At 38.2% G+C, this 25078-nt stretch overlaps 1 protein-coding gene across 1 annotated transcript in view; it reads right to left on the reverse strand.

Moving 5' to 3' along the window:
* Positions 1 to 1905: 1905 nt before the first annotated feature.
* Positions 1906 to 25078, reverse strand: part of LOC130927225 (follistatin-related protein 1-like) — a 43596-nt gene continuing 20423 nt past the window's right edge. The window contains exons 3-11 of the mRNA XM_057852901.1: positions 20482 to 20583; positions 20288 to 20417; positions 19965 to 19997; positions 19692 to 19822; positions 15616 to 15737; positions 15280 to 15392; positions 9801 to 9911; positions 6670 to 6764; positions 1906 to 3334 (exon numbers count right to left, since the gene is read on the reverse strand). Of these exons, the coding sequence (XP_057708884.1) occupies positions 3293 to 3334; positions 6670 to 6764; positions 9801 to 9911; positions 15280 to 15392; positions 15616 to 15737; positions 19692 to 19822; positions 19965 to 19997; positions 20288 to 20417; positions 20482 to 20583 (879 nt within the window). The 3' untranslated portion in view covers positions 1906 to 3292. The remainder of the gene's footprint in view (positions 3335 to 6669; positions 6765 to 9800; positions 9912 to 15279; positions 15393 to 15615; positions 15738 to 19691; positions 19823 to 19964; positions 19998 to 20287; positions 20418 to 20481; positions 20584 to 25078) is intronic.

A 25078-nucleotide genomic window follows, 5' to 3' on the forward strand; every position in this document is an offset into this window, starting at 1 on the left:
AGTACAGTGATCCCTCGTTTTTCGCGTTGAATGGGGACCAGAACCTGCCGCGATAAGCGTAAAACCGCGAAGTATCGCCCCTCCTACCCCCCAAAATTGTTTTGTGTCTGTTCAATATGTTTATTCAGATTTATCATTGGAAATATATTAGAGGTGGGAATCTTTGGGCACCTAACGATTCGATTATAAAACGATTTTTAGTGCATCCCCCAAGTTAATAGCTGCTTTTAATGTTTCGTACATTAGTTGGAAAAATTGTACAAAAATCCTCTCAGGCTTAAATAAACGAGTATTTCAGTATCGAGTTAACAGTTCAAAAGAGTAAATAAAATAAGTCCCCATTCTGAATCAGCAGCTTTAAACTACATTTAATTAATCTAATGCTGTGAATCAACCGTTAAAGTTGTTAAAATTGTTCCTGTTATTCCAAAATTTCCCTTCTGTTTACTTTCGCTATGTGAAAGTTTTAAAACGGCTTCATCATTTAAAGATTTAAGTCAAGATTTTGTCGATTTAGAAGTATTTTAGATAAAAAGTTCATTAGGTACGCTTGGAAGGTTCGCTACAACAGTCTTCCAGAGTAGTCTACTGCTTTAAGATGGCGACTGCTTAATAACGGCGGCACGTCTGTCATTTCGCATCTAGTTTTCTATACATGTGCTGCTAACGCCGCTGAGTCCATCATTTCGCATCTAGTTCTTTCTACATGTGATATCTACCGTAGCATTATGTGGGCGTAGTTTGTAGCGGCTGTCGGCAGCAGTCAGGTATTAATGTATTTTTATCTAGCTGCATGAGTTGAGCCAGAGCCGTGAGTTGAGCATCGTTATTACCCAGGTATTGACAAGCATGATGTTTACTTTCGGTCCGTTCCTCATTACGTCCTGAAGACCACGCTGACAGTGTTTTAGTTTTGCTTCACGTGGCATATTGCAATAATCGGAATTTGGATGTTTGTGAATCGTTCTCAAATCTTCCACGGCCGAATCGAGAGGAATCTAAAAATCGGAAATTTCGCACACCTCTAAAAGAGATCGGTATAGGGCATGTTTTTTCACTTTTTTCCCCTAAAGTATAATTTCAAAAAAACGTATGTATATATATTTTTAATAAATGTTTTTAAGCACTTCAAATGTAATAATTATGATCAGTTTTAAACATGTTACTGTCTCACCAAATTATTTTTTAAACAAGAAAAAAAGTATACGCCCATTCCATTTTTTTAAAAAAAGTAGAGAAATGCTTCTCTTTATTAAATGCTTCATTGAGTGAGTCCACTCAAATCTGCTCAAGCTGCTGTTTTACACAGAGTTGCCACAGCAACTGTTTAACAAGTTAAACGACGTTGACCCATGCGGCGCTTTGACTTTCTGCGTCTCTGGCAAGATCGAACCTTAACTCTCTATCCGTCATCGTGAACTTAAATAAGCAACTCCAGTGCACAGTTACACTAATTCAAAAAAATTGTTTGCCCCATATTCTTTATAGGTTCTATCACACAAAAACATACCATGAAAAGGATTTTTGTTGTCTAATTTAGTTAAAGAGGGGATTTTTTTTTGGTGTTATTTTTCATACTTTGAGTTATTTTGTCATGTGCAGAATTAAAATAATAATAATAATAATAAAACTCAACAAAACACAGCATTTGTGGGGGATGAATTTAGTTATTGAATTCATTTTGATCTAAAAAGAACAAAAAACAAATAAGAAAAGGATTTGTCTATTATTTAACTACATTTTTGTTAGTTTTGCAAAAACAATACTTTAAGTTAATGTTTTTTCCCCCTTATGATGATAGTTCTTTTCAGTTCCTAAAAATGTGTTTTCATTGTTCAGCTCCTGTCATTTCGTTGTTTGTTTTTGTTACTGATAAAATCATAAAACACACAAAAAATGAACAACTTTGGTGGTGTAAAAAGATTTATTGTCTTCCATCCACATTCCTTAGTCGCTTTTAGTGGCCATTTATCAGTCTGAATCACCATCGCCACTTTACCAGCAACCCACTGTTACCAAAACCGCTGTCATTGCACGGAAAAAATATCCATTGTGCAGGCAAATACTGTTTGCAAGTCTAAGGCACTGTTTTTTTTTTACCCTCCCAATTTAGACAGAATTTAACCCCTTGATGCCTGAACGTACATAAAGCATTTGGAAATACTATTTAAAAAAAAAAAAAAAAAAGACAATTCAAATATGCTATATATTTAAAAAAAAAAAATTAAAACAACAACAACAAAAATAAATACGATAAATTCCAAAAATAAAAAGGGGGAATTTAGGAATAATTTCCAATTTTCTATTTCTTATAATTCTCCCCAAATATTTTCCTATTTATTTTCAAATGGTATACAGTATTTTCAAAAGATGTATTTTTTAATAATCTTTTTATGTTTGTTTTAATTTAGGATTTTCCCATTATTAGTTGATATTTTTCAAGTTATTTTCAATTATTTTATTATTATTTTATGTACTTACATATTCCCCCAATGCTTTTTGACGTTTCGAACTCAATGGCTGGCAGTAAATGCGGTAAATTATCAAGCATCAAGGGGTTAAACAAATCAACACATAAGTACTAAACAGAACACAATCTCTCAAACACACACAATCCCACTGTAAAGAGTGATTTTCAAAGGTAAAGCATTGTTGCTGGGTCCAGAGTAGGCCTGGGTGATAAATCGGTTAATTTTAGGGATTTTACTGCGGATGATCCATTTGCCCCTCCTAGTCATAATGGATTGGATGTCTAGTGCCGCCAATGTGTGCTCTATTAAGGTTAAAACTCGTGATAAGATTTGTGTCTTTTGTTCTTATTGTCTCTTCTAAAAAAACAAGTAAGGGGAGGGAAAAAAAGTTAAAATAAAATTAAATCAAATTTTTGGTGAAAGAAAATCTGAGATTTTACTTTTAGGCCATATCAACCAGCCCTACTCTAGAGTAATGTTACCTGGAAATTTTGTGTACATAATCAGCGTCTCTTTGGTTTCAGACGTCCCCACGCTATGTTTATCCGTTTTTGTCCTTAACTGCAAAAATACATAGTAAAAAGTGTACAATAGTAGTTATTACAATCAAATAAGACAGTACTGAACGTGAGGGAATCGTTAGATAGTCCCTTGAAACAAACAACGTCAACAAAACACTTTAACACTGTATAAAATGTGTAACAATAATAATAGTTAAAATAGCAGATAAAACATAAGACAGAAATACAGCCAGGCTGTCAAATACGTCAAGTATGGACGAAGGGTGGTAGTATGCATCCTCTCTTAGGAAAAGTCCTCCTTTAGGCTTCCTTTGTGCTTGCCTTCATTTTTTCCACTGTTTCCTGCGGTTAAAAAAATTAAAACCAACATGATGAACATTTATTGTGCATGCTAGGTAAAACAAAAATGACGTAAAAGCAACTAGCAAATAGAAAAGTTTTTATCTTTCTCACGCTGTTAATATCAGGCATGAAAATGGGTCAGGGGTTAAAAGGGTGCGAAGGGCGTGGAGGAAATATGTTCCGGTAGTCAGCAGACTATTTTTACGATTAGTCGACTAATGAAAAAAAAAAAAAAAAAAAAAAAAAAAAGCGGTCTAAGCGACCCCAAACTATTGAACTGTAGTGTACATAGGCCTGTTGCGATAACAAATTTTAGTGTGCGATAATTTATCTCATAAATTATTGCGATATGCGATATTATTGCGCCCCCTCAATTAAAAAAAAAAAAAAAACAATTTACAATAATATAGTGACAATACAGTATATATTAATAGATCAGGTACACCCATTTAAACGTGATAAATATTTACTCTTAAATTAAAAAATATATAATATAAAATATCACAACTAAAAGCAATAGACCGTGCCTCTTGAGTAAAAGACAACAATATTAATACCGCACAGAAACACAGAATAAATAAAATGTGCTTTTCAAGAAAAAAATAAAATAAAATTGCACTTAATAACTTGAGCATTTAGGCAAATGAAAACTCTTCCCATCATAGCTTCTGCAATGGTGTTCTATAGGGATGCAACGATAAAGTTAAGTCACGGTTCGGTACGATTTTCGATAAGAGGGACACGATTTTTGATCCGATTCAATACATTTAATGCTCTGAAAAAAAAAAAAAACAATTGTATTTTTTTGTTGTTGTTGTTGCTAACAAGCAAAAATTAAATTGCCACCATATAAACATGCATTTTAGTGCATAATATTTATGTGCTTACTTTTTACTGATCTGAAGAAATTTAGTATAAAAGTGCTGAGAACAATCTTTACTGTTTGTAAAGTGAGGCGGGGCACACTGTTGATTGCTACAGCTGTCTTAGCAGCTAGGTTTACTACATGAGCAAGACATCCTATTTGTGGTACGAATCCATCTGTGTCACGTACTGAATTAACAATATTTGCAGCATTATCTATAGTCACTGGTATGGATTGATTTGGCCTGCTTAACTTCCATTCATTCAGTCATGGCGGTTTATAATTCATCGATGCAGTATATGGACTACGTGTCCCATAATCACTCTGGGCTCACGTAGTCAATGGCATGGGACGTAGCACATCTACTTTCCTATTTCATGATATCTAGTGTGTACGCGCATTTAAAAAAGTTAGCAAACGCCACAGAAGTCAGGTCTGCTCATAACTGCACAACACCAGCATATGACAATCGACTTTCATAAACAGGACGAGTTTGAAGCATAGGGCTCTTAATTTGCCACTTAATGTTCATCATGTCAATTCAGCTGTCCGTAGCAGCCAAGTCGGTAACAATGTTTTGGCGGACTTCATTGTAAATATCCGGAGTTGTGCCGAAAAATAGCCGCTCTGTGTGAAATGTCACCCCTGACGGAAGCGCCCACACGTCGACAACACCGGCACGCCGGAGATGGTCCACAGTCAATCCGGAGCACTGACGCGGCCGGTATACGTTGAACAATAGGATATAATGGGAACTAGGGTTGTTCCGATCATGTTTTTCTGCTCCCGATCCGATCCCGATCGTTTTAGTATCTGCCGATCCAGATATTTCCTGATCTGATTGCTTTTTTTTGCTCCCGATTCAATTCCAATCATTCCCGATAGTTTTTCCCGATCATATACATTTTGGCAATGCATTAAGAAAAAAATGAATAAAACTCGGACGAATATATACATTCAACATGCAGTACGTAAGTACTGTATTTGTTTATTATGACAATAAATCCTCAAGATGGCATTTACATTATTAACATTCTTTCTGTGAGAGGGATCCACGGATAGAAAGACTTGTAATTCTTAAAGGATAAATGTGACTTTGTATATTGTGACTAAATATTGCCATCTAGTGTATCTGTTGAGCTTTCAGTAAATGATACTGTAGCCATTTAACTTCTGCCCAAATGCATGATGGGAAGTGCAACCATGACTGTGCGTCGTGGTACCAATTGATATATCTTCTCTGCGTTGGGAAATAACACAGGGTGTTAAGAAAAAGATCAACTACTATCTTTCTTCCCCACATTGCTTCCCACGATTATTCTAATCGTTGGGAGAGGGACTGTAAGGCTTTAGCCATTTAAAAAAAGGTTCCAAAGGCTGCCAAAATTCACTCTACTCATTATACGCTGCCTTATAGCTCTATATACTCTATGGGTAAAACGGCGCCGTTATAGTTTGAACGCGACAATGCGTGAGTGGGTCGTGCAGCGCATGCATTAATTGCGTTAAATATTGTAACGTGATAAATGTAAAAAATATATTAATTCTCACCGTTAACGCGATAAATTTGATAACCCTACCTTAAGCTTGAACTAAAGACTCTGGAAGAGTGTAACACATTATGTCTGTAACGTGAAATACAATTAGAAAACGATTTAATTAAAAAATATAAATATATTAAAAAAAGGCATGTCGGATATTTTTTTGCCGATTCCGATACTTTGAAAATGACGTGATCGGGACATCTCTAATGGGAACAATTGGCTCCGGCGCTATTTTTTGCCAGACCTGGAACGAAGATGCATTTTGCGCAGTCGGTAACAAGGAATCCGAACTTTTAACAGCACGTCTGCTGCACGCGCGCACGCACGTGAGGCGATAAATTGCAGCGGAAAAATAACCGCCTTCATTTTTATTTATCGTGCGATAGATAAATGGAATTATTGCATATTGCGACAGGCTTAAGTGTACATAATGAAAAATCCCATATGATACACACAGTTCAAAGGTTCGGGGTTGCTTAGACCCCAAACTTTTGAACAGTAGTTTAGATGTCATTAAAGAGCAAATTTCTCATTTCAGAAGTGTGTATCAAACTGAAGTTGCATTAACTCATTAGCTGGCATTTATAGCACGAGTCCGTATTATCGGGGACAGTCTCAAAACATGTTTTTTGTGTCTTCGTATGTTACTTAGTTATAAAACAGCAACAAATCGAGAGTCAAAATCCACCCTCATGTCAGCCTCTAACACACAGTAATCACATGATTTGTGTCTTGAGACAATTTCCTGGTGAAAATATGCTGATCCATCTTTTCTCGTGTTATTATGTGAGCTAAACGCTTACATAGCCAAATTTGAAAAGAGGATGTAAGCAAATTCATTTTAAATCTGCTTCGTCAAGCAAAACACACCAAATCAGATCATAGGGTTTGTTGGTTTACTGATAAAAAAAGAAAAAAAAGCAAACCTGGTGTTTGTTGAGCTCGGCTACACGGAGGTCCCACTCCTCCTCTGTCATCTCTACACCTCCGTCTATTGAGTCATCTGCTGCAGCCGTCTTGTCTGAGCACAAAATGAGTTAAAGAGGAGATACCCAGTGTTGGGGTTAGTTACTCCAAAAAAACAATTTTAAAAAAATCACACATTTCATATTAGTCTGAGGAAGTAGTAGAGAAAATAACTTGTAATAACTAGTAACTAATAATAACTAACCATGCGCTACAATTGAGCCATAGAAGTCGCCCGACACAAAACAGCTAACAGTTACTTACAGTATATACATTTATGAGTCTGTGGCAATTGCTCTAAGACTGCAAGAGAACCTCAGCTTCCCCTAAAGTGTCAAAAAATATATAAGTGATGTATAATGTTGTGTATACATGTCATTAAATAAATATACGCTTCAACGCGCTCAACTTTTGTTCAGAATCAGCTTCTTATAACATGGCTTTTTTTTCCTATTCATTTGCACACCTTCACAGCACTTTAAACAGCGTGGAGACGCGAGCAGTCAGTTCAGTTGAAATTAGGTTGTTCCAAAGCAGTGAAATGAGACGAGTCATTGTCCCACCCATCAGACGCTGGGCGTCTCTGGCGGTCTATGGACAATAGGCAGGCCTCGACCGGCCCGGACAACTCACTTTATGCATGATGATTGGATTGTCAGTCTAAGGCTTAATCCTTTTTTGATTGACATTAAAATGATTGAATCAGCGATCTTGTGGTGGAATCATTTTTCCCTTTTCATTCTGTTGTTTTCAGTTGAACTGGAGACTTTCCTAATCATCTTAGCGACACTTAAGTGTTAAAAACGACTCGCAAAAAAAAAAATCAATCTTATTGGGTTTTTTCTATTGTGGCTGCTTGTGTTTCAAGACTTGACTTCTGGCACTCCAGTTTCTTTCCCTACCGAGCAGCGCGGGTCACTAAGCCCGCCCATCAACACAAAGCACTCATAGGCGGACACACTTTGAGCTTCCCCTCATTGAAAGGCGAGCATCCATCACTGCTACACTATACAGTCCCTGACAAAAGTCTTGTCGCTTATCCATTTTGTAGAACAATTGCTAATAACCTGACTTTTAATTATTCAATTGGTTTCAGAAAGGGCTCATATGAAAGCTAAGACACTCCCAAATGATGTTGAATGTACAAAAATATATTTGTTTCACTGAAAATAGATTTATCATTTAATGAAGACATAAATGTCAATGAAAAGGGAAACTCACGGTGAAGTGCACATGCTCACTTTTAAGCAAAGCAACCCACATACAGTCCATGATAAAAGTCTTGTCGCTTATCCATTTTGTAGAAACAATTGCTAATAACCTGACTTTTAATTATTCAATTGTTTTCAGAAACGGCTCATATGAAAGCTAAGACACTCCCAAATGAGGTCGAATGTACAAAAATATATTTGTTTCACTGAAAAAAGATTTATCATTTAATGAAGACATAAAGGTCAAATTTTGGCAAGACAAAAGTTTTGTCGCCTACAGAAAGTAGTGTGAAAATTGAACAAAAAATGTACTTCAACTACAAAAAAATGTTAAATAACATAAGCGAATTAAGGAGCGGTGCTGTGAGATCCAAATTTAAATATTTTGTATGACCTCCATGGGGTTGAAGGACTCCATCCATGCGGTTCGGCAAGGATTTATACAATTTATTGATGAAGTCATGAGGAACATCGAAGAAAGCAGTCTTGCATGCCTCCCAGAGTTCATCAACATTCTTGGGTTTCGTCTTCCATGCTTCCTCTTTCATCCTACCCCAGACATGCTCAAGTCTGGTGACTGGGCTGGCCAGTCCTGGAGGATCTTGATCTTCTTTGCCTTGAGGAACTTTGAGGTAGAGATTGAAGTATGCGATGGAGCACCATCCTGCTGCAGAATTTGTCCCTTTTTACGGTTAGGAATGTAAGAGGCAGGTAAGATTTGTTGATATTTCAGACTATTTATGTTGCCTTACACCCTGCAGATCTCTCGCACACCCCCATACTGGATGTAACCCCAGACCATGATTTTGCCACCACCAAACTCCAGTAAGTCTCCTGCAATATTTGCGGCGACTGTGGTGTAATTCAATGGAAGATTCATCTGAAAAATCCACCTTTTGCCACTTTTCCAGCGTCCATCCTTTTGACAGGCTGTGGGCCTTGGCAAATGCCACACGGTTTTTTAATTGTCTGCACCCTGAGAGATCGTTGAGCACGTCTGGGGAAGGATGAAAGAGGAAGCATGGAAGACGAAACCCAAGAATGTTGATGAACTCTGGGAGGCATGCAAGACTGCTTTCTTTGATGTTCCTGATGACTTCATCAATAAATTTCATGAATCCTTGCTGAACCGCATGGATGCAGTCCTTCTAGCCCATGGAAGTCATACAAAATATTAAATTTGGATCTCACAGCACCACTACATAATTCGCTTTTGCTAAGTAACATATTTTTGTAGTTGAAGTACATTTTTTGTTCTATTTTCACACTACTTTCTTTAGGTGACAAAACTTTTGTCTTGCCAAAATTTGACCTTTATGTCTTCATTAAAAAGCAATTGTTTCTACAAAATGGATAAGCGACAAGACTTTTATCATGGACTGTATGTGGGTTGCTTTGCTTAAAAGTGAGCATGTGCACTTCACCGTGAGTTTCCCTTTTCATTGACCTTTATGTCTTCATTAAATGATAAATCTATTTTCAGTGAAACAAATATATTTTTGTACATTCAACATCATTTGGGAGGGTCTTAGCTTTGATATGAGTCATTTCTGAAACCAATTGAATAATTCAAAGTCAGGTTATTAGCAATTGTTTCTACAAAATGGATAAGCGACAAGACTTTTGTCAGGGACTGTATGTGGGTTGCTTTGCTTAACGTGAGCATGTGCACTTCACCGTGAGTTTCCCTTTTCATTCCACATTTTTTGAAAAATTATTAAACCTCCATCTGGTGAAACTAGCTCTTTTACAGCAACTTTAATATTATTACTATTCTAAGATGAGTGATACCTTATACTGCTAGGTACTTTGATAAGTAATTTATTACAAACCCAACACTGGATAAGAGAAACTAAGCACATAATAATGTTGCAGCTTACCGGTGCAGGTCATAGCAGTGCAAACCCAGTTGCCGCATGCGCACACGCATCGGTTACACTCCACTTGGGTTTCTGCGCCATCCTCGTAAGTCTCGTCCTCCAATGCACATTCTGTGGAGAGGATCTCATTAGAAGCTAAGATAATAGTGCACTGCTTTACACATAGTGGGAACAGTTTTGTGTACTGAGTGTGGTACAAAGTATTGATGCTGATATATTTCCGGGTACGATATTTATTTAGAAAATATTGGCACTCACTAAAGATGTCCCGATCGATCGGGTCCGATCACGTCATTTTCAAAGTATCGGAATCGGCAAAAAAATATCGGACATGCCTTTTTTTAATATATATACTGTTTATTTTTTATCTAAATCGTTTTCTAATTGTATTTTACGTTACAGACAAAATGTCTAACAGTCATCCAGAGTAGTTTTGGCTTAAAGTAGGACTATCAAATTTATTGCGTTAATGGCGGCAATTAATTTTTTAAAATTAATCACGTTCAATAATTAACGCATGCGCTGCACGACCCACTCACGCATTGTCGCGTTCAATCTATAAAGACGCCGTTTTACCTATAGATAGCGCTATAATGAGTAGAGAGAATTTTGACAGCCTTTGGGGCCATTTTTTATGTGGCTTAGACCTTACAATACCTCTCTCAGAAATTAAAAATAACGTGGGAGGCAATGTGGGGAAGAAAGATAGTAATTGATCATTTTCTTAACACCCTATGTTCTTTCCCAACGCAGAGAAGATATATCAATTGGTGTCCCTACGCACAGTCATGGTTGCACTTCCCATCATGCATTTGGGCAGAAGTTAAATGGCTACAGTATCATTTACTGAAAGCTCAACAAATACACTAGATGGCAATATTTAGTCACAATATACAAAGTCACATTTATCCTTTAAGAATTACAAGTCTTTCTATCCGCGGATCCCTCTCACAGAAAGAATGTTAATAATGTAAATGCCATCTTGAGGATTTATTGTCATAATAAACAAATACAATACTTATGTACTGTATGTTGAATGTATATATTCGTCCGAGTTTTATTCATTTTTTTCTTAATGCATTGCCAAAATGTATATGATCGGGAAAAATTATCGGGAATGATTGGAATTGAATCGGGAGCAAAAAAAAACAATCGGATCGGGAAATATCGGCATCGGCAGATACTCAAACTAAAACGATCGGGATCAAATCGGGAGCAAAAAAACATGATCGGAACAACCCTAGTACTCACTCATTTGTTTTTGCGTGACAAGGTCGCAATTTGATTTTGCACTACTCTTAATAGTAATGGATGACATATTTGCATTTTCCTTGTTAATTATAGGCTGCTATTGACGATGCTTGAAGTTGGAGGGCTGTCAGCTAAAGCTGCAACAACTAATCGATTAAATTTAATATATTAGTTGCCATCGAATTTGATAATCGATTTTTGCCAGCAGCTATGAGCAGTCCCGTTTGGGTCCTCGTTTGTGTGTAATGTGATGCTGCGCATGCGCGCCAGTGATTAGAGCTCGAGAGAGAGAGTTCACTGCTATACTCAGTTTGGGTTGCTTAATCAATAATATTACCGTCTCGAGAGTTAGATTGTCTGACTGTGAGAGGTGAGAAAATGAAGCCAATTGTTTGTATTCTTTATTGATGAGACGTTACTAATAAGCACGGAGCACTAAGCTAGTTAGCAATTATGCTAATCAGTGTCTTAACTGTTCGTTTGTATTGTGTTTTGGAGAAGCATATTCACACTTGAATTATTGTTAGGCATTTAAGTTGTCTCATTTCTTTTATAAAGAAAAAACACACATAAACCCATTTTTTATATAACAGCTAAGAGTATCCTTTCAAAATAAACTTCCATTCCAACTGTAAAGTGTCATACAAGAGAGTGTGCTTTGAAATTGGATTTGGATTGTATTTATGAACAGCTGCTTGAAAACTGTTTGGTGGCAGAGTGGTTAGCACGTCCGCCTCACAGTTCTGAGATCAAAGGTTCAATCCCAATTCCTGTGTGGAGTTTGCCTGTTCTCCCCGTGTCTGCATGGGTTGTCGCCGGGTACTCCGGTTTCCCCACACATCCTAAAAACATGCATGGTAGGCTGATCGAACACTCTAAATTGTCCGTAAGTATGAGTGTGTGCTCGAGTGGTTGTTTGTCTAGTTGTGCCCACGATTGGCTGGCAACCCATAGTTAGCTGGGATTGGCTCCAGCTCCCCAGTGAGGATAAGCGTCTCGGAAAATGAATGAATGTTTGAAAAAATAAATAAATAAAAACGGATTCATTACAGTCTGCCTCCTCCTTATTCGACTGTTTTTGTTTAGTTTAAAGAAAATGAGTAATTGACACAATGACAAAAACTTGATTTATGTCCAGAGAATTTCTTATGTTTTATACTCAGAACCTTTATTAAAACTTTAACAAGTTTTATATACTTAAAACAGTGCAGTTGTAGATTACATGTTAAGTCATGAAGCTGTAATAAAATATAATTTTTAAAGGAAGTAATCATCCATTTTGTCTTTATTGTTACTTACAACATGCCTAAAACAACTTCAAGGTAATTGCGAAGGTAACTGAAAAAAATGATACTTATCCGATTAATCCATTCATTAATCGTTTGATTAATCGATTATAAAGATAATTGTGAGTTGCAGCCCTACCGTCAGCCCTTCCACCTCATATGGCTTGAATGTCTACAAGTGACAAACTGCTTTAAAGAGTTGAGTTAGTTTTAAAGAGCCACATGATTTGATGTCTACCATCATCATGGGCACTGAAAGAGTTAAAAAAAAAATATATATTTTATATATATATATTTTTTTTTTAGATTTAGTTTTTTATTTATGTAGTAACAAGAATGGCATTGAATATTTTTTTTAGCATTGATATCGAGTTAAAAAAAAACTTTTTTTGCATCGCGACAATTATAATTGCTAGAGTTTCTCAATAGCCAGACAGGAAAATGCGTGTGCAGAAGCCTCAGGATTCAGTGCTCTGAACTTTAGCCCACATTTTGGCTTCTAAGCATGGTACACATACTGAATTACAGCAATCCCTTATCAATGCCAGCACACACGTCTGCCACACAGATGCACAGATACCTAATTTGTTTCTTGTGTTTTATATGTACTACATGGTAAAAAATATTTCCACTGTATCGTCTACCACAATGGTTGTATGAAGAAGGACAAAAACATACAAACATCTGGCCTAATAAAGTAAAATAACCCCCCATTAGTGAATTTGGATTATCTTCACTTTTCTTTTTATAGCATGGCATTTTTGAAGGCTCTACAATGAGAACATGATAGACTAATACACACAACAAACATCCAAAACAACGCTGGAGTTCCAATACATTTGAAGCTGGGAAGGCTAGCAGCGAATGAACATATACTGTATATGGGGGAAAACACAGGCAAGACTGAAAAAGCAGTTTCTGCTCTTCTATTCCTCTTTGAAATAAACTGCTGTATTGTAAGTCAAAAGAACTGTTTGATAGAACAATATGTCTATATGCTGCCATAGCAGATTCATGGTGCATGAGGCCCCCGAACTATTTTCAATTTGTCCGTTTTACCCTGAAAACCCCCGTTTACAGACGTCGCTCAACCGCTTTTGTTTTAACCCAGCCATAAAACGAAGGTAATCAATTATATTTATTATTCAAAATGTCTGTCGTTTTTAGCTTAGAATCATTTATTGATGTCTCATATTTCTTAAAAAAAAAAAAAAAAGACCTTAAAAATTATAATATTAAAATGTTAAAAATTATATAAATTATGTCACAATGAAAAAATTGGCGTCTGTAAAAAAGTCACGGATATCTACCTAATAACTATCGCTTAATTTTTTTTCCGTTACTGTTGCATTTAGCTTCAGCAGCTGGGGGTCGGACCGCCAAGGCCCCTGCCTTTGGCTGCCGCCCAACTCCCTACGCACCCGACCCCTTTGGCCCCTCCCACAGGTGGTGAGCCCATGGGAAGGGGAACCCACGTTGCCTTTTCGGGCTGAGCCCGGCCGGGCCCCATGGGGACAGGCCTGGCCACCAGACGCTTGCCTTCGAGCCCCACCTCCAGGCCTGGCTCCAGAGGGAGGCCCCGGTAACCCGCGTCCGGGCAAGGGAAAATTTAGGGAGCGGGAGATCGACAGGCGAATCGGTGCGGCGTCTGCAGTAATGCGGACTCTGCACGGGTCCGTAGTGGTGAAGAAGGAGCTGAGCCGAAAGGCAAAGCTCTCGATTTACCAGTCGATCTACGTTCCTACCCTCACCTATGGTCACGAGCTTTGGGTCGTGACCGAAAGAACAAGATCCCGGATACAAGCGGCCGAAATGAGTTTCCTCCGCAGGGTGTCCGGGCTCTCCCTTAGAGATAGGGTGAGAAGCTCGGTCATCCGGGAGGGACTCGGCGTCGAGCCGCTACTCCTCCGCGTAGAGAGGAGCCAGCTGAGGTGGCTCGGGCATCTGGTTCGGATGCCTCCCGGACGCCTCCCTGGAGAGGTGTTCCGGGCATGTCCCACCGGCGGGAGGCCCCGGGGACGACCCAGGACACGCTGGAGAGACTATGTCTCTCGGCTGGCCTGGGAACGCCTTGGGATCCCGCCGGAGGAGCTGGTTGAAGTGGCTGGGGAGAGGGAAGTCTGGGCTTCCCTGTTAAAGCTGCTGCCCCCGCAACCCGACCCCGGAACAAGCGGAAGATAATGGATGGATGGATGGATACTGTTGCATTTTCCCCAATATTTTAGATGAAAAATAATCGATCCAAGCAAACAAAAATTGAGAAAAAAAAAAAATGTTTAAAAGGGTAAATATATGACAATGAAAATCTCGATTACTCCTTGATGTCTGCGATTTCTGCACCGTGACCCTTGCTATATTACTGTGTTTCACCCATAAAATCCCCCCCAAAAATCCTGCTGTGGCCATTCACAGCTGTGTCTTGACACTGGGTGATACATAATACATGGAGTCTTTGGATCAAAAAGAGGTAATTACGCAATAATAGCTCGTTAAAATCATGGCGTCTTTAATTATGCTCTCACCTCCAGTTAGGGTTGAGCTGTTTAAATTTTTTTTTTTTTTTAATGCCCTCCTGTTCAAAATTGTTCTTCCCCCAGAAAATTGAGATTTTAAGCTTTCCAATGATGTATCAAACTTGCATATAAGACAATTTTTAAATTTGGCCAAATTGGGGGTCTCAGAGCAGTGTTTTCCGCCATATATGAACATGAACTTGTAACAAACTGATTTCAATTCACAGCAGAAGGATGATTGGATGCCATACAATTGGAATTCTATCGTCAATGGAATTGAAAGTGTTGGGTTTCTTATTTATGAGGTATTTAAAAAGGTATTCAGTATTGATATCAAGCTGAAATTTTTTGTATCGTGATCAAAGTATTTTCTTAGCCGTCACAAGAAGTACACAAAAATGGAAAGATGGATGTTGTGTTTGCCCTTACTCTTTTCTGGTGGATTGAATCCAGGCTTCAAGCAGTTGAGGAACTCATCAAAGCTCAATTTCCAGTCTGCATTCTCATCAGACAGCTCAATCAGAGCATCAACACACAGACTCCTAGAGAACACAAACTTACGATGAGCAAAGTCTACGGGTCCCCTTAAGCAGTGCCCCCACTAGTATAGTTTACACTAGGCCAGATAAAGTTCAGTAACCTTTCTGAAAATAGCTTTGGCACACAGAGTAAAGATATGCATGTAGCAACAAGGTCAAAAAAAGGAAGGTCTAACTTTAGCCTTATCTTTCCCAACCTAGCCAGTAAACATTAACGTATACCAACCTTAGAAGTTTGTTGCTCTCCTGGTCAGCATAGGACTGCATCTCGGTGGCCACAGACTCATTGTGTTGGATGAACTTGAGCAGCTCAGAGGAGTCCATCATGGAATCACCGCTGTCATATGACTGTAAAAAAAAAAACGCAAAAAAACACTTTCAATTTTGGTACAACTTTTGCATCCATGTTTAAAAAAGTACCAACAGATGACATTTTGAGGTTACAAATGGCACAACACAGTACCGTAGTTTTTCACAATAGAGGTAGTCCCTTCCGGGTTACGAACGAGCTCCGTTCCTATGTTGGCGACGTAACTAGAATTTCCGCATGAATCGTAATGAACTCTTTAAGTGCCCAGTAAATACACTCAAAAAAATGGGGTGTTGAACTGACATAAAAAAATTATGGAAAGAATTTGCACCTGATAATATTGCTTTCCTTCAGCATTTAGCAATTGTGTCCTTTTAACATAAAGCACACATGTCTCGCCAACATTAGGCACTTATGTTGCGCGAACATAACGCACTCTTGTTGAGCCAATATAAGGCATTCATGTTCACCCCAAAATACATGTTGAACCGACATTAAAGAAATACATAATTTGCACCTGATTAAATTGCTTTCCTTCAGTATTAACCAATTGTGTTCTTTTAACATAAAGCACACATGTTGAACTAACATAAGGCACAACTAGGGCTGTCAAATTTATCGCGTTAACGGGCAGTAATTAATTTTTTAAATTAATCACGTTAAAATATTTAATGCATGCACGGAACGACCCACTCATGCATTGCCGCAAACAGACTACAATGGCGCCGTTCTACGCATATATAGAGTTAAGAGGCAGTGACAAGTGAGTGAAGTGGATGCAAGCATTCATTTGGACCGTGCTTTTATTCATCTAAAGCTTTGACATGTCATCCACAACTATACTAACTATTGAGGCGAGCAACGTGGGGAAGACTAACAGGAACTGATCTTTTTCTTAACACCCTGCATTGTACACAACACAGAGACGATATGCAGCCGCTACACACAGTCATGGTTACCCACTTCCCATCATGCATTTGGGCAGAACAGTTTTGTCACTACATTATCTTTTACTGAAAGCTCAACAAATACACTATATTGGCAAAATTTAGTCACAATACACAAACTCACATATATCCTTTAAGAATCTATCCGTGGATCCCTTTCACAGAAAGAATGTTAATAATGTTAATGCCATCTTGTGGCTTTATCGTTATAATATACAAATACAGTACTTATTTACATTATATTGAATGTATATATCCATCTTGTCTTATCTTTCCATTCCAACAATAATTTACAGAAAAATATGGCATATTTTAGAGATGGTTTGAATTGCGATTAATTACGATGAATTAATTTCTAAGCTGTGATTAACTCGATTAAAAATTTTAATCGTTTGACAGCCCTAATTTTAACGTAAATGGCCGTCAATGGCATCAATTTATATATGCCTCAATGGAATCCAGTACATTGGCATCAATAGTAGCGACATTCATGATAGTCAATGGCATGGACGTACATGGCTGTCAGTGGTATTGACTTACTTAGGCCCCACTTCAATGTCAATGGGCTGTAATGGTAAGTGGTCAAAAATCACAACCACCTATGTTTTCCTGTCATTGAAAATGAAGGGAAAATGTTTGCCATTAAAAATGAATGGAATTCCGGCCATTTTGATATTCAAACGGTGCCGGTCGGTCAAACGGTTTGGAGTCTTCAGTACGCCAAAAAAACGTGGATAATAAGATTATGAAAGAAAGAAATAAAAATAAAGTTGAGGAATTTTACTAGCTGGGCTTGTGCCTTGCAAAGACCCATCTAATAAAAAAAAAAACAATTTTCACAAACAAAATAATAATTAAATGGTGACGGTTATTGGGCCGGCCGGCTCTACCAATGAGGTGTCACTTATTTTTTCAGGGAGTTGGCAACCCTACTTTTAAATCTCGCAACAAAATGACGAGACTATTGCAATTGGTTGGAAAGGCACGTTAACATTATGTTGCATCAACATGATCTAATCTAGCTACTCATTCATTGTTCATGTTTATGTATGGACTGCATGATTGAATCATGCTCACCTTGGAAACATGATGTGTTCTTGCTGAAAATGTACATTGTCTTTTAGTAAACTTTACAACCTACCGGAGTCATTTTTTTGAGTGTACTCCCTAAATTTCAAAATAACTATCCAAAAACATGTCATTGTACTGTCCTCGTCAAGATGTTGGAGCCAAGTCCTAGCTAGACAGCAAGCTTAAGCTCTGAAATGACGATGTTAGACATCCGTGGGGTTTCCTGACTTTAGACAGCTGCTTATGACAGGGAGGGTGGCAGAAGGTGAAATTCGGCTACATTGCCATTGAATATTCGTTCATTTTCTGCCAGCCCTCCCACTTCAAATGAAATAGACGTTTAATCCCATCAATGGAAGCCAATGTGTTAACAAGGAAAATGCAAAAACATCTTCCATTACCATCAAGAGGTGCAAAATCAAATTTACCCCATGCCAACAAATTTCTGATAACTTGTGGTCATGCAAAAACCAATAACTGAGTTGTGATACTTTTGTAATCAAATACTGTATTCAGATACAACATCACATTAGAGCTGTCCCGACTAGTCGACGTAGTCGATGTCATCAACGAAGTACATGCGTCGACGAGCATGAAGCGTTTAAATGAAGCGTTTAAAAAATATATGCGTGGAAAGTTGAGAATTTCGGACGCTCGGTATGCAAGCAGGGAAAGTGACACAAAGCCAGAAAAGCGCACCAGAGTGGCCAAAACATTTACTTATTTCAACGAAACAAAGGAGGGTACACTGTTGCGTCCTGTCTCTTCAATGTCAAGCTTGCAAAGCAGACTGCGTAGGCTGTGAATGAACACCTAAAGCGCTGTCACCTGGTTGTACTTTTGGAAGACGACAGGAGACAACAAGCTGGCAGATCGTAAGTCCATCTATCTAACTAACGACATGTTTTATTGTAAGTTGCTAAGCCTGTCGCGATATGCAATGAGTCCATTTATCGCACGGTAAATTAAAATGAGGGCAGTAATTTTCACGGCTGCGTTTTATCGCCGGGTGCGTGCGTGCATACATTTGTGCGTGCGTGTTGTGCGGAATATGAGACTCCAGTCTCCACTTCCACAGACGTTTATTGGTCATCAAAACGCTGTAGAATTCAAGTTCAGACATACAACATAAGGAAACACATCTATATTAGACACTGTAAATGTTAGCATTGCTACATTGAGGCTAATGGGGAATAACAAAAACCTACTTTAGCCTGCTATAAAACATTGGCAGTCTTCTCCAAAACGCAAAATCTTAATGACAACACATGCAATTTTGCAGAGTGTAAAGCTTACGGTTAGCGGTTTAACGAACGTAATTCCGGTGAACATTTCAAAATAAAAGCACATCATGTTCATCATATAAATAACAATTTCTGGAGTTAATCCCAAATACTTCAGAATTCAGATTCTACACTAAGAATAGCTTTAAAATGACACCCTTTGTGAAAAATCTGATTGCAAATGAATAATTATAAATATGATAATACTATTCTATATATAGTAGTATACTGTAATATTAATACTAGATTTTTTTTTAAGAATTGTTTTGAATCATGTTGGAAAGGCGTAGTCAGTGTTCTGAATCAGTTTACATTCCATTCTTTTGCACTAATGTTATCAGCATTTGACCTCATTGTTGATTTGTGATTTATTATTGTTATTTAAGTGTTTATTTGTACTGTAATAAAGAATGTAAATGTTCCAAAATGTTTTGGTGAATTAATAAGCATCAACAAAAATTTCATTGCTAAATTAGTTAAAAAAAAAAATTATTAGAGTAGTCGACTAATTGTGAAAATAGTCAGCTGACTAATCAGGAGAAAATTAGTCGTTTGAGTCAGCCCTACATCATATCAATACTTTTGACAGCCCTACTCTATAGTTGTGAATTTATGGTAATATATAATCATACAGCATAGTTTTTTTCCCCATTTCATAGATGAGGTCAGCAAGTGCAGAGGGCGGTCCTACCTTAAAGTACTTGAGCAGGATGTCAGAGAAGTTGGAGCCCTTCACAAACCAGCCATCTGGGACAACCTCGGTCTGCAGCCACTGGATGACACGACTCCTCAGCTCGTTGCGGTCTGCGGCGTAACATACGACTGCGGGACGGGACATGAGCTATAGGTAAACACTTGTGAATAATTCATTGAATAACATCTACATTGGTCCCCAGGTGTTATTTTTGTCAGTCGCAGCCACATGAAAGGAAAAACATGAATAAAACAAAAATGTAACACTCACCAGGGCTGGCAGCCGCTTGGTCAGTCTTTTTCTCTAAAAGGTGTTTCAAAAACAGACAAGGCTAGATTTAAATTACCAGAAAAATGATTACTTTTATTTAAGGTTGTCAAAAGTATCAATACTGAAATGTTGTATCCGGATACAGTATTTGATTGCAAAGGTATCGCTACTTATTTGTTTTTGCACAACCACAGGTCATCACTTGTGGTCGTGTAAAAATAACTGAGTATCGATAATTTTGCAATCAAATCTCGTATCCGGATACATTCCAGTACACTTTTGACAACCACAAATTGTGATATAATAGTAACATCTAAACGCACCCTGGCAGTGTCCGTCATAAGCCACTTGAATCTTCAGTCCACTCAGACAGGCGTCTCTGTGCAGCTCGCAGTGGTTCCTGTAGGTCTTCCCATTGCTGCCACATACTGACCTCTTGTGGGGCTTACAGCTCTGGAAGAACAGTGGAAAATTGGAATGACCACATTCTCACGCATTCCATTGCTCGCATACTCACCTCAATGCAGAGGCAGCTGGGCTCCCCCTTCTCATTGACGGCGCATTCCCGGCCCGCCCCGCAGAAGACGTTGGCGCACACCTTGCTTTTGCTCTGCTGCTCCTGTAATAAAAGCTGACTTAAGTGGGAGACTTGGTAGTGAATGAGCATGACGTCGGAAAAAATAGGAAAAGATTGTGTTTCAGCGCCATTGACGGCGATAAACGTCTGATCCATTTGAACTAGGAAGGTTTGCAGCGATGCCAATCAAAATGAATTGACTTCTATCTCCATCAATGGCAGCCAATGAGTTAATATGAAAAGCCTGTCAGTAAAGCTATGATTAATCAACAAGTAAATCAATTATTACTATTTTGATACTCAAATCATTTAGACATTGCCAAGCTAAAAAAAGGGCCAAATCATGATTTTTGAGCCTCATCAAAGCAAGTATTTTCTCATTATTTTAAAAATGTATTTTTAATTTAAAAAAAAAAAAAAAAAAAAAGAGCAGTACTTATTCTCCAATTTATTTATTTTACATTTTATTTTTCCAAAAGTAAAATAAAAAAAACAACAACAAAAAAAAAACACAAAGTTGTTATTTTATATATTGTTTTGGTTGTGTTTTTTTAACCCTTAGATGCATAAGTGGGTCAAAAATGACCCGGTGAGGTTGTTTTCTTGAAATATCTTCGGAATGAAAAATTGTTATCAATTCATATTTCAGGTATTCCTCAAAAAACATGTTCTTGATATAATGCCATTCAAATTTTTGATGAACTTTTTATACATTTGAAGAAATTGTCATTTTTGTATTAGTACCCTAAGCTTCCACAAGTGGGTCAAAAATGACCCACATGCATTTTCTATGGAATCCAATGGGAATCTTTCATTCTTATCAACTTTGGCTGTCAGGAATAAATTTACCGTGGACCACACAGACTAGGTATGTAAAAAGTGACATCCCTTAAGAAGATTATTTTACACAGCAAGAGCTGATACGTGTACTCAGGGGTCGCGTTAACCGAATATTTTCCGTCGTTGACCGGTTTTTGTAAAACGGTGACGGAAAAAACTGAAGTCCGTCCGTCATTTTGACAGGTTGCAATTCACACCCCAGACCACAGGGTGGCGAGTGAGCATATTAATTAGCTATTGTCTCTCTTAATGCATGACGTCGTTGGCTATTCTGTCAGAATATTGTAGCGTCACCGGGGTCTGGCGGCGGCACCGTGATTGACACATCAACGCGAGGTTCTTATTGGTGCACCCGGTGTGCCAGCGCGTCATCCAATTGGTGGACTACATTGTCGCCTGTGTATAGACCCCAATCACATGACGTCACAACTCCGCCCCCCTGACTGGAGCCGCCATATTGTGTGTCAGCTAGTCGTGTTTACACATTACCGCTACGTACATGCCTCCTATTACGGCGTGTTTTTCTGCTCGTTAACATTAATAATCAAAATGGTGAAGGCGTGTGTGGCGGTTGGTTGCAGTAACAGAGAAGATAGACGGAGAGACTTGAAGTTCTACCGTATTCTGAGAGACCCGAAGAGGAGAGCGAGATGACTGCTGTAATTCGACAAGAAATCTGGGCACCAAATGATCACCACAGACTATGTAGTAGTCATTTTATATCTGGTAAGATGCATTTAATAAATATTTTGAAGATTTTGGGCTGACAACCACAATTAAGATCATTGTGTGACGTAGGTGATTGGGGTCTATATAGTTGCCTCTTTTTCTTTGGGGGCGGAGTTGTTGTTTTGTTGGTGTTGTTGGCGGTAAGCAGAGAAAAAGAAGGAGAAAAATACGACTTCCGTGTCTAATTTTTCGCCGCCAAGCAAGCGTTACAATATTAATTAAAAATGAATGAAAACTAAATACTATTGAATATGTCACCATTATCATTTTAAAAATTTAAGTGACGGGTAAAAATAGATGATGACCGGATTTTTATGACCCTGTCAGTCAAAATGACAGACAACGAAAATGTATAGCGCAACCTCTGCGTGTACTGTAAGTCTTATGTCCATATAGTATTTTGTGTGTGTGTCTTTCATGACTCTTTATTATTATTTATCAACAAATTAACCTACTTCATGACTAGCTAGCTAACTAAGGCTAGGTTCATACCGCCGGTTCAAATGCACAATTCCGATTTTTTGTCATGTTTTTTTTTTTTTTTTTTTTTTTTTTTGGCGTACCCGTTCAGACTGCCTTTGTCCATTGAGCCTGTTGAAGTATCACACAGGCGCTTTAATTTGCAGTCGGAGATGCGCCGAGCAAACTGGCCTGCATGCGCAGGAGTATTGGAGCAGAGAGAAAACCGAGCATTGTCAGGCTTTTTCTCAACCCATTTTTATTTTTTTATGACTGTTGTCTCCTTCCCCAAAAGCTGCACTCAAGCTAGGCGCGAACGCTGATGCACAATTTGGGGGACTTGACAGTTCGGACCGCAGCCACATTCTGGACAAATGTGGCCCAGATGGGATTTTAACCACATACGGAAGTGACCTGGATCGAATTTGAAAATGGGTCCAGGTGGCAGTGGCAGTTGTCCACCTGGAAAGCCAACTGAACAGGATCAGTCTGACTCATAAGATTCCCCTTATGTGTCCTCTGAAGAAGAAAGTGTCCAAATCATGGGCAACAGAATGAGTTGGTAGGGCTCTTACTAGAAAGAATTACCTCCCACCCAGGGCAGAACACAGAGCCACAATATCCTCAGAAATCGGTCAGTGCCTCCACAAGGGCTTAGCACCGCTGTTTCACCAAAAAGATGCATGGGAGCTCTTCATCATTGATAATAAAATACAAGGAAGGATGAAGTCTATTGCTGTACTGTTTTTTGTTTTGTTTTGTTTTTTTCTCAAAAAATGTTAATTGAATCATAAAGATAGATGGCCCTAAACATCATACTAGTTAATATACAAGTGATTATTCTTCAACAAAATGGCATAAAAACGCACTGGTTCTAATATGGGTCATTTTTTACCCACTTATGGGAGAGTGTAGGGTCCAGTAACTTGTGTATCTAAGGGTTAAAGTTTATTATAATGGGTTCTCCCTTTGTGTTATAAGCCTGGGCGGGTCACCAGGCATTTCACCACCACCATTACCACTTGTTTTTTTAATGTTATAATATTACTGCTTCCCCCACGGTGCGTTATAAGCCTAGTGGGTCGCCAAGCTTTTCTTGCCCGCCCCCAACAGGCTAACCCTGCTACAAAAGAAAGTATAAAAAGTAAACATATTTAACTCATTTGCTTCCAAAAACGTATAAATACATTCTAATTTTAATTGTTTCAGTGTCCCAAAAACGGATTTATACGACTTTTATGTTTTTTGTTGTTGTTGTTTTTTTGTTTTTGTTTTTTTACAAAAGGCATCTCTAGGTTCTGTTGCACCTAAACTGCAATGCACAATGCTCAAAACTCATTTTAAAGCAATAAAACTGGCCACTGAAGGGCAGTAGCGCATTTTGTAAGAACTCATCTCGGGCCAAGAAAGGAAGTGAAGAAAAATAGTCAGGAAACGGAAGTTGGAGGGATCTTGTGAAGACTTGTGAGAATGAGAAAAATGTTGAGAACGATCGACAAAAAAAGGCAAACGACACTGGAAATGAAAACGAAACCATCGTCAAAGGAGGATTCAAAAAAATTATCTTGATGAGACAGACGGTGACAGCCACAACAGCGTCAGGTTCCACACGCGTTCTGCGGAGCTCACGTTGCATTACTCCTGAGCCCGAGGTTAAAACCAACAATGAAGATAATGAAAAAAGTGAGACCGATCTTGATCCGGACTCATCAGATTACTGGGAGCCACCTCATTCAACCGGGAGCAGCCGAGAGCCTTCCCCGTTGTTACGTGCGCAAATAGTTCAACAGTTCAATAGTTTAGTATGTGTAAATAAACTGTTTCTTCAAAAGTGATCAAAAGCTCTATTTTTTCTTGTTGTTTATCTTATTTTGTAGAACGAAAACATTATTCAGATGTTTGGGATGTCACAAAAGCGAAAAATAGCTGGTTTAAAGTCAAAGTTATGTTTGAAATGTATGCTTTTACAAAAAGCTCAACTGGGTTCCATGTTTATATAGCAATAGGGCAGAATTTTCTGTGGGCCTTGCAAAATCAGTCAAAATCCAGTAAAACGGCCGGGCTTGCTCCGGTGAAAATGGCTGGGAGTGAATGAGTTAACTGTTCCTGGTGATACTGTTAAAAGTGCAGTGGCGACCACTTATGGTCGATATGTGAACTAACCTGTTTCAGCTCGCAGCCATTGTACTAAAATTGCATTGTACATCTTGTTTTTTGTTTTTGTTTGTTTGTGAAATCTGTATTTCAAGACTGGCTTTTTGTAAGAATATATGCTTAAGTATAATTAATACATGACTTATAACAAAATAGTCAGAATGATAAGAAAACCATTGACAGCTCTAGAAGTCCAATCCGTTTTAACTTTTTTTTTCACTTCTTGAAAACTTTAGGCAGCAATCGACTTGAATTCTGACGTATAAAACATTATGAATTAGGGCTGTTAAACGATTAAAATTTTTAATTGGGTTAATCACAGCTTAAAAATTAATCATAATTAATCGCAATTCAA

The sequence above is a fragment of the Corythoichthys intestinalis genome, chromosome 12 (assembly GCF_030265065.1).
Source record: "Corythoichthys intestinalis isolate RoL2023-P3 chromosome 12, ASM3026506v1, whole genome shotgun sequence".
Lineage (NCBI taxonomy): Eukaryota > Metazoa > Chordata > Actinopteri > Syngnathiformes > Syngnathidae > Corythoichthys > Corythoichthys intestinalis.